Source organism: Dysidea avara, chromosome 4, assembly GCF_963678975.1.
Source record: "Dysidea avara chromosome 4, odDysAvar1.4, whole genome shotgun sequence".
Taxonomy (NCBI): Eukaryota; Metazoa; Porifera; class Demospongiae; order Dictyoceratida; family Dysideidae; genus Dysidea; species Dysidea avara.
This window is the reverse complement of record NC_089275.1, coordinates 14,047,517-14,058,065: the sequence shown is the minus strand read 5'-3', so window position 1 is coordinate 14,058,065 and position 10,549 is coordinate 14,047,517. Positions and strand designations below refer to the sequence as shown.

Genomic DNA, 10,549 nt, shown 5'->3' with positions numbered 1-10,549 from the left:
CAGTGTTTACATTAACTGTACAATGTATGTCATTATTGACATACCAATCCCAAGACTGAAAAACATTACAATATGTGGTGGTCTAGAACTCTTAGATGCTCTCAATCACACAATTGAAGTAGATAACATATTGATAGACGGGGGAAGATTGGTGGTAGGTTCACAGACAAATCCCTTTCAAAACGTGGCCACTTTCATTTTATACGGAACTCAATCTTCACCAGAATACATTCTACCACCCTTTGGTCCCATCCTAGGAGCAAAAGCAATTGGAGTATTTGGTCAACTTTCTCTCCATGGCCAGGAAAGGTTGGTCATTTGGACACATTTAAACCAAACAGTGTTTCCAGGATCTGACACAATAGAAGTGGTTGACACTACAGACTGGAACATAGGCGAAGAGATAGTGATAGCATCAACTTCTTATGAAATGTTACATACAGAAAAGTTTCAGATTCTTGCTATATCAGGCAACAACATCACATTAAATGGCACTATAAGTTATAAACACCTGGGTGAAGAGACTAGTATAGATGGCCACACAGTCATACAGAGAGCTGAAGTAGGTCTCTTAACAAGAAATATCAAAATACAAAGTGGAGATTTTGTTGCAACAGATGACCAAGCTTTTGGATGCAGAATACTTGTTGGCTCATATACAAATGCCTATTCAGTAAGACTTGTTGGAAATGCTCAGTTGGATGGAGTGGAAATCAGCAATTGTGGACAAGAAGGACACTCAGATTCATTTGACCCACGTTATTCATTTGCTGTACTCAACACAAGAATGATTGCAGCTGATTCTGAAATCACATACATTAGAAGAAGCAGTATTCATGATGGTTACAACTCTGGTATTGGTGTATTTGGATCAGACAATGTATTGATCTCTGATAATGTCATTCATAGTACAGTTGGTCCTTCAGTAATTTTACAAGGATCAGATCACACACTGGAAAAGACAATGGCAACTGTAGCTATATTTCCTGGAACTTATCGTGGCATTGATGATCCTCAGAATATTGAGTGGACTCCTAATTTTGAGCTCATTGGTACTACTAACTTAGTGCTAATTGGAAATGCAGCTGCAGGTGGTGGAAAAGTTGGTTTCCATGTTGATGGTGAGCCATGTGATTCTCCAGTAGTTAATGGTACACCTCGATGGGAAGGAAATGTGGCCCATTCCACATTACATGGAGTACATGTTGTTTATGATGATGGGCTCCCTCAATGCTTACAGATCAGTCACTTCATAATCTACAGCTGTTATCACTATGGAATATTCACATACAGTCAATCAGGGGTTTTCATGCAGCACAATATCTTAGTTGATAACAAGGCAGCCATATTAATAAATGTGTATTCTCCAAGTGCTTTAACGCATCAAACATCCACAAAGCAAGTGAAAATTGTAAACAATGTAATTATTGGTGCTAGTTCATATTTCTTAACAGATGATGATAATATTATTCCTGAAGTAGCATCTCACCCTATATCATTTTCTCCCATGGTAGCACCAGGTGGTGGCCATATTGGACTGATACTTTCTAGCTTCTTGTCTGGTCCAGGACACTTCTCTTTATCTTCTTGGGCTTCAGTTGCTTCATATCCCGCCATTAGTGGTTTGACTACCTTAGATGGAGTGACTTTCGCTAATTTTGGTACACGTGGCTCTGTATGCGATATTGCAATTGTGAGCAATCCCAACAGTGAAGACTGCCAGCATCCTACTTATGCATCCAACACCAAGCTGTTTAATGTTGATGACAACTGTTTGTACTATAATCATATGCCCAATCTTGGTAGTGTAAATCCTTCTGACTGTGTTGACCTAGACTGTGATGCACAGAAACATATTCTTATAAAGGATATGGATGGATCACTGTTGAACTCTGGTCCTGATGGGACAATTATATCACAAGCAGAGTTTGAATGGGATGGAGATCCCAGAAGAGGTCTAGGAGATTACCGTATACCCAGAGTATTAATTGCTGATCCAAGCATTGGTTTACCAATTGAAGTAGATGATCTGTTTCCTCTGAAAGGAATTGTGAGAGGTGGTAACAGATCTGAGTCCAACTGCACATGGATGTCCCAGTGGAATGCATATTCATGTAGTGGTCTAGATCATCTAATGTTTATTTTTGAAAGTTTAGATGAAGACACAGAAGTGCGAAGGTTGTCACCATTTGCTCTGGCTGCTAATGGATTTATTGACTTACTAAATGGACCACAAGATCATGGATGGTGTGGTGGCTACACTTGTCAAGAAAGGATCTCAACATTTTATGGCATCATTGCTCCAGGATTGAATTATGAAATAGCTCTATCCAGTACAAACCCACAAAACATGAGATTTCATTTATTGTATGCCGAAGAGAGTGACGCCATCAGAATTGCCTTTGTGTATACCAATCCACAAAGATTGGATGTGTACTATGGAGACACTTATGTTAATCCAACCAATGTTGAAGTAGATAGCAATGGAGAGCTTTTGTATAATTCAAAAGATCCCAGTTTACCAGATGATCAGTTTCTTCCCACACTTGATGATCCAGCAGGGTCTAACTTTTATGAGAGATCTGATAAAAGATTGTACTTCATCCTTCGTGGCAATACACCCATCACTGTAAGAACTTCTCCTGTAATCCAGCTGGCAATTAACCTTGCTCCTGTAACAGTTGACGAATTTTTCGAAGAGAATTTGGTTTTTAATCTTGCAACACTGCTTGGTATTGACGAGAGCAGAATTAAAGTGGTGAATGTCATATCTGAAGCTAGCAACCGAAAACGACAGACAGCGAGTGTTTCTGTGGAAATAGAGATTGGAAATCCACCTGAAACTTCTATCAATAATGAAAATGATACAACAAATGAAACCATCACTACTGACCAAAATTTTGTAGAGTTTGAAATTCTTGTTAATGCCACTACTATGATCGCTGAGGCTATTCAAACCGGTTTATTGGAAGTACTACTCAATGTATCTATATTATCTGCTGATATGCAGCAGCCAGTGGAACCACCAGTAGATCCTACTGGTGGTGTACGAGCAACACCAGATACAGGTGGTCCACAACCAGGAGAAGTTGAGAATGGTACACTGACGTTTTCAGAAATGCAAAGCGCTGAAGAAACTGAAGACAGTGGCTCCTTTACACTAACCATTCCAAATGAGTTACAGTTACTCTCTCAGCCAGTAGGTGGCATTGAGGGATTGTCACTGACTCCTACTCCAATCCTTGTTGTGTATGATAATTATGGAGAAGTAGTTACTAATCTTGGAGTAGGTGATCCATGGGTGGCATCTATAAATCTAACCAGCACTGGTCAGAACAGTGTTCAAGTGATGCCTGATACAGAGGTCACCTTCATTGGAGGGTATGCTAATCTTACTGACATTTCAATTACTCATCCTGGGTTTGGTTATGTTCTTACTTTCACAATTACTGATCCACCAGTTGGATTTACTGTGGACACTGCTCCATTTGATGTTTCAGAAAGAGAATTGATAATAAGCATTGTTCAGGGCTCTCAATCTGGCAGCACTACAATAGAAATTTCACCATATCCCATAGTTGAGCTGCTAGACACAGGAATTTTAGAAAGGGTTGCTAATCTCGGATGGAGAGGTAGAAGATGGTTTGCTAAATTAGAGCTAAAGACTACCAGTGGATCATCAACTGGACTTGAATGGACTGCTGAATTTGACAGTACTGATGCTACTGCTTCATTTAGTGATGTGTTGATAAGTTCTGCTGGGAGTTATGTGATGTATTTCACTGCATTTACTAATCCAGACTCTGACATTACTGTCACTGGAGCAGATTACAGTATAACAATCACTGTATATTCTTCAGCCAAGATGGGCTTTGTATTGGATGCTGACTTTGACACTGTAGTTGGTAGTGATGAAGCATCATTTATTACTTCTGTTGAGAGTCAACTCACTGATATCCTCCCAGATGTCACAATCTATAATATTTCAATAGCCAGCGGCAGTATTGTGGTTGTGTTTTTTGTTCAATCTGACAGTGAAGAAGATGTAACAGATGCTATAAGCACATTTACCGATACAGATATTGAAATTGAATATGGTGGACAGATCTATGTGGCTAACAATAAGACATCCCAATTTATAAACCCAACTAGTGAATCAGGTGATGATGATAATGATGAACATAGGAAACTGATCATTACTTTTACTGTCGTTGGAGGTGTAATTCTGCTACTATTTGCTTTTCTACTGGCATTTGTCAGCTATCAACGTTACAAGAAGGTTAATTCTAGAGTATGGAGGATCCATGTTGCAGCTAGTAATGATCACCATGACAACACCAAGAAGTACGAAATCCAAGAACTTTATTGGCAAGGAGCATCACAGTGTTATGTTGAAGAGAATGAATTTGTTGTTAGGCCTTCCACTGTGAATTTCAACGATAAAGCTGAGATAGAATATTATAATGAAAACTGAATCACTGAGAAATGTGTGGATATCTGATGTCACAGAAATATTACACACAACTTTACTATACACACAGTTTTGCTTAAATATCTTATTTATTATTATTTGATACTTTGTTTGCAAATACCCTTCTGTATCTTGCACTGCTGATGCAAATATAAATTTATTTATTTAATCATAATTTATTATGATTATTTTGCTGAACAATTGTTGTGTTGACAAACATTAAATTTTATGTATTTATGAGTAAATTGATCAATTCAGTAGTAACTAAAAGAATATAATGAGTCTGAAAAGAAAAATGGGATTCATATTTCATAGAAAAATATTATAGGGAAGGCAAAAATGAGCATTTTAAAGAAAACTGAGATTCAAAATTACTGTATTTTTTCATTGTTTTTTTTTTTGTGCGCAATTGCAAAACTTGTATTACATGAAAATTTTTATGTAAAATCGAACTAGCTACTCTAATAGAGCAGTCATTCGCATAAATCATACAAAAATATTGTTACACAAAAATTTTTATCATGAAAAACATAAATAAAGAAATTACAGTTCATACTTCACAGTATGATGGGAAAATTGGGTAGATTTTTGCCATACTGTAAATTGTTATCAGTGGAAAAGATTCACATACTTAGCTATTCTATTTGTAGCCTTGTGTGCTTTTCTGTACATTCTCTTCACACACAAAAATAATTATAAAGCAGTGGTGTGTAGCCTTATCAGTAATTCTAATGAACCATTGAGTTAGATAATTTAAAAATTTGACATAGCTAATAAGCTGCTACGTATAAATGGGCTATTGGAAACAGTGGAAATGGAAACGGAAAGTGGAAATGGCCAAATGGTCAAATCATATAAATGTACCCTAGAGTAAAACCCTTGATTATTGGCCACCTCTTTAAGACCACCTTCTTATAAAGACCACTTTCATACAAAGACCACATTGTAATAATAAGATTTCTAAGATTGCTTAAGGCATACAGACCTTATAAGACCACTTTATGGTCACCTTTTATATAGACCACCCTCTTCACAAAGACCATCTGTTCACATTGTAATAATAGCTAGGTTCCAAACATCTGTTCCATGACTTTATCAAAACAGCTAGGTCACCTAAAAGGACTAGGCTTTTAAAGTCATTATCTCCTTATGAAACCTCATTTTTCGTTGATACAGTAGGTTGTAGTGTACTATCTACATTTCACTTGCATGGACTATTTGAAATCCTTTATAATATGCACTGTACTACATATATACTGTGCTTAACTATATGGATCAAATTTCCAGAAGTAGAGAAATATATTAAGTGGAGATCGATGCAGTGCTCCATCATTTATCCCAAACTAAGATGAAGCTAAAAGGCAGCAATTGTACTCATTAACCAATCCATACATCTTGTTGTGAACAGTAGAATTTTTTGTAACAAGTTTTGTATCGATCATTGAAAATGCATGAGATTGATCATGAGATACTCTAACAGATCAAACACTTACCAGAACATTCAGCCTAAACGTTAGTTTACTACAATCTGGCATTAAAAAGGTGCATGGGTCTATTCAAGACCTTCAGTTACTGATGCATGTCTTCACCATAAGATTCACATGGTAGCTTGACCACTGTGTTTCCACCAGATGTGGGGTATGAGTGTGCAGCATTCAACCATTTGGAGAACTTCATGGTTCAATACTCAACAGATTGCTATCATAAAGTAGCTACATGTAGCTCAATAATGTAATTATATCACACAGAATCCAGGAAAAAAGCTGTAAAGATTACACAAAGTATATCACACAGATACAAATTTCTGATGAAAACCCCTGAAATCCAATACGTTTCAGCAAAATAAATACTATAACAATGTTCTATTGACTGCGGGCATTACTATTCAGTGGGGACTGGACTGGAATGGACTATTGGACTGACACATCTTTTTAGTTTGACACATTCTATGGTTGCAGGGGCGGAGTTAGGGGGGGGGGGGCGCTAAGGGAGCTATAGCCCCCCCCTCCCCGTCCCTTTCCTTTCTAAGTTAGTACTTGGCCTATAAAACCCTAAATCTCCTATGTGTATCAAAAGCAGACTTATTTCAGGAACTATGCATCACTACCAACACAAATAATGTCTATGTAACTATACCTATTGTTCAATTCTGTTGTAGGGGAATATAGCTTCCTTTTCCACAAGAGTTCTTCAAAACAAGTTCGATTGTGGGTTGCATCTCCAGTTACAAAAGTTGTAATTGTGGGTTTTGTTTTATTCAGATGATTAGCAGTGCTTTCCACTATGGCTATAAGAGGTGATTAGTGTGATTTAAAATGATTTCAGTGGACTAGCTAATAGCTACTACTTCATTCTGCTTTTCAGTTCACTTTATTGGTGTTATGGCTAACAAAGTGTCACGAGGCTAATTAGGAGCATGCATACTAATAATTGTGATGTTCAACACCACTACTACTTCGCTATACATGTTTCTGCCAGACAGATTTAGCTGATTAGAGCATGGCTAAGAGGAGCTGATGCATTATGGCATATAGCTACAGAGGCGGATCTAGGAATTTTTGAAAGGGGGGGGCTAAGCTGGACAGGGACATAGGTAACTAGCCAGACATTAGAAGATACCAATCCTTCTCACAAGGCCCTAGTGGTAAGATTCATGCAGTATCCATGGTCAAATTAGCTATTTGGAATAGTGACTACATTAGTGTGCAAAGCACACTAGCATGTGAAGCATGACAACCTAGGGGGGTCTGAGGGCACCCCCCCGGGATACTTTTGAAAATTAAGTCCTCTAAAGGTGAGTCTGAGAGTGTTTTAAACAGTTTTTCAGTGGAATTTCAGTTTATCAAAACACTTCCATTTAATCAGGACTGATTGCAATATGCATTGATGAGTATATCTATCATGCATACATGATAATTTTTTCATTTGTAGCTACCAAGCATTTAGATATAGTTAGCTATATCAAGACACACGGTAGTGTGTCGTGCGGCCCAAGAAGCCGGCGCGTAACACCCGTGAGTATATTGACAGGAAGAAAGAAAACGCAATTTTCGCACCTCCGTAGCTCTGTGCTTCCTTGATGAAACAAGACGATTTTTGCTGTGGACATGCCCCCCAACTGCAGCACTCCACATTCCAAATTTGAGCGAAATCGCTTAGCGCGTTCCCGAGATATGCGACTTCAAAAATTGGCTCAGTTTCTTCGGTTTTTTTTTCTTCTTATTTTTCTTTTCTTGTCGCACACTTACAAAAACTGCTATAAAACTCGAACGCCATATCCGATTGCCTTGAAATTTGGCACACAGAAGGGGGATATAAAGGCGCATCTCGGTACCAACTTTGGCTGGAATACGATAAACAGCCAAAGAGTTATGAGCGATTATTCACGAAAAATAACACCAATATGTTGTCACGCCTACAGGGTAAACCGCGTATGGGAAGAAGCTGAAAATCGGTGGGTGAATAGGTTAACTATTGAACCTCAAACCTTTTGTGGTTTGAAAGAAATCGAGTTAAAAAACAGGAAGATACAACGAAAAAACCAACAGTGTGTAACAATTACGCAATCGAGATTAGCTAATAAAAAAACGACTGCTTGCCACGCCTACCAGATAAACCGCTTGGGGTAATGCTTTGAAAATCGTTATACAGATGGAGTAATCATCTTAGAAAGGCTCATCAATGGTGTAGAAGAATCAGACTTAAAGCCACGGAGTTATAACACGAAATCCAACTTGGTGCAGCAAGTGCGAGATCGAGATACTCTAATAGAGCAGTCATCCTAATAGAGCAGTCACCCTGAAGAGAATTCAAGAGATCAGCTAGAAATAAGAAACCTGTATAGAGATCAGCTACACACAAGTCACCCTGTAGAGAGATCAGCTAGAAGAAGTTACCTTGTAGGGAGTTCATGCAACTATGGAAAGAGATAGTTCAGCTAGAAAAAATCACCTTGTAGAGTTCAGCTACAAAGAAACCACCATGTAGAGAGTTCAGCTACAAACAAATCGCCCTGTGAAGAGATCAATAGAAGAAGTTACCTTGCAGAGAGTTCAGCTACAAAGAAACCATCATGTAGAGAGTTCAGCTACAAACAAATCTACCTGTAGAGAGATTAGCTAGAAGAAATTACCTTGTAGAGAGTTCAGCTACAAAGAAACCATCATGTAGAGAGTTCAGCTACAAACAAATCTCCCTGTAGAGAGATCAGCTACCTTGTAGAGAGTTCAGCTTCACACAAATAACCCTGTAGAAAGATCAGCTAGAAGAGGTCACCTTGTAGAGAGTTCAGTTACAAAGAAACCACCATGTAGAGAGCTCAGCTACAAACTAGTGACCTTGTAGAGACATCAGCTAGAAGAAGTTACCTTGTAGAGAGTTCAGCTACAAAGAAACCATTTTTTAAAGAGCTCAGCTGCAAACAAATCACCTGTACAGAATTCAGATACAAATAAATCACCCTGTAGAAAGATGAGCTAGAAAAAGTTACCTTGTAGAGAGTTAAGTTACAAAGAAACCACCATGTAGAGAATTCAGCTACAAACTAGTGACCCTGTAAAGACATCAGCTAGAAGAAGTTACCTTGAGCGAGTTCAGCTACAAAGAAACCATTATTTAAAGAACTCAGCTGCAAACAAATCACCTATACAGAATTCAGCTACAAACAAATCACCATGTAGAGAGATCAGCTAGAAGAAGCTATCTTGTAGATAGTTCAGCTACAAAGAAACCATTATTTAAAGAGCTCAGCTGCAAACAAATCACCTATACAGAATTCAGCTACAAACAAATCACCCTGTAGAGAGATCAGCTAGAAGAAGTTAACTTGTAGAGAGTTCAGCTACAAAGAAACCATCATTTAGAGAGTTCAGCTTCAAACAAATTGCCCTGTAGAGAGATCAGCTAGAAGAAGTTACCTTGTAGAGAGTTCACTACAAACAAATCACCCTGTAGAAAGATCAGCTAGAAGAAGTCACCTTGTAGAAAGTTCAGTTACAAAGAAACCACCATGTAGAGAGTTCAGCTACAAACTAGTCACCTTGTAGAGACATCAGCTAGAAAAGTTACCTTGTAGAGAGTTCAGCTACAAAGAAACCATTCTGTTTAGAGCTCAGCTGCAAACAAATCACCTGTACAGAATTCAGTTACAAACAAATCACCCTGTAGAGAGGTCAGCTAGAAGAAATTACCTTGTACATAGTTCAGCTACAAAGAAACCACCAAGTAGAGAGTTCAGCTGCAAAGAAATCACCCTGTAGAAAATTCAGCCACAAACAAATTGCCCTGTAGAAAGATCAGTTAGAAGAAGTTACCTTTTAGAGAGTTCAGCTACAAAGAAACCATTCTGTAAAGAGCTCAGCTGCAAACAAACCACCTGTACAGAATTCAGCTACAAACAAATCACCCTGTAGAGAGATCAGCTAGAAGAAGTTAACTTGTAGAGAGTTCAGCTACAAAGAAACCATCATTTAGAAAGTTCAGCTTCAAACAAATCACCTGTAGAGAGTTCAGCTACAAACAAATCTCCCTGTAGAGAGATCAGTTAGAAGAAGTTACCTTGTAGAGAGTGAAGCTACAAACAAATCACCCTATTGAAAGATCAGCTAGAAGAAGTCACCTTGTAGAAAGTTCAGTTACAAAGAAACCACCATGTAGAGAATTCAGCTACAAACTAGTCACCTTGTAGAGACATCAGCTAGAAAAGTTATCTTGTAGAGAGTTCAGCTACAAAGAAACCATTCTTTAAAGAGCTCAGCTGCAAACAAATCACCTGTACAGAATTCAGCTACAAACAAATCACCCTGTAGAGAGATCAGCTAGAAGAAATTACCTTGTAGAGAGTTCAGCTACAAAGAAACCATCATGTAGAGAGTTCAGCTGCAAAGAAATCACCACTGCCCAAATTTCAAGGCAATAGCTCTTTCCAATCTGAAGTTATCAATTGTCAAAGTTGGCAAATTGGATGTGTGTGGAAGGCCCCTTTTCGCAAATCCGGTCACATATGTATTATATATATATATATAATTTGTACATTTACTGATAAAATATTTAAAGGACATTTACTTCATCTTTTCTTCT

At 38.0% G+C, this 10,549-nt stretch overlaps 1 protein-coding gene across 1 annotated transcript; it reads left to right on the top strand.

Annotated features, from left to right (window-relative positions):
* Nucleotides 1-22: 22 nt before the first annotated feature.
* Nucleotides 23-4,474, top strand: LOC136253575 (fibrocystin-L-like). Its single transcript, XM_066046241.1, has one exon. The coding sequence runs from the start codon at nucleotides 23-25 to the stop codon at nucleotides 4,472-4,474; it is 4,452 nt and encodes a 1,483-aa protein (XP_065902313.1).
* The last annotated feature ends 6,075 nt before the right edge of the window (nucleotides 4,475-10,549 follow it).

Coding starts and splice junctions, on each gene's coding strand:
- LOC136253575 (XM_066046241.1), top strand. CDS start 23: ATGTATGTCATTATTGACATACCAATCCCAAGACTGAAAAACATTACA.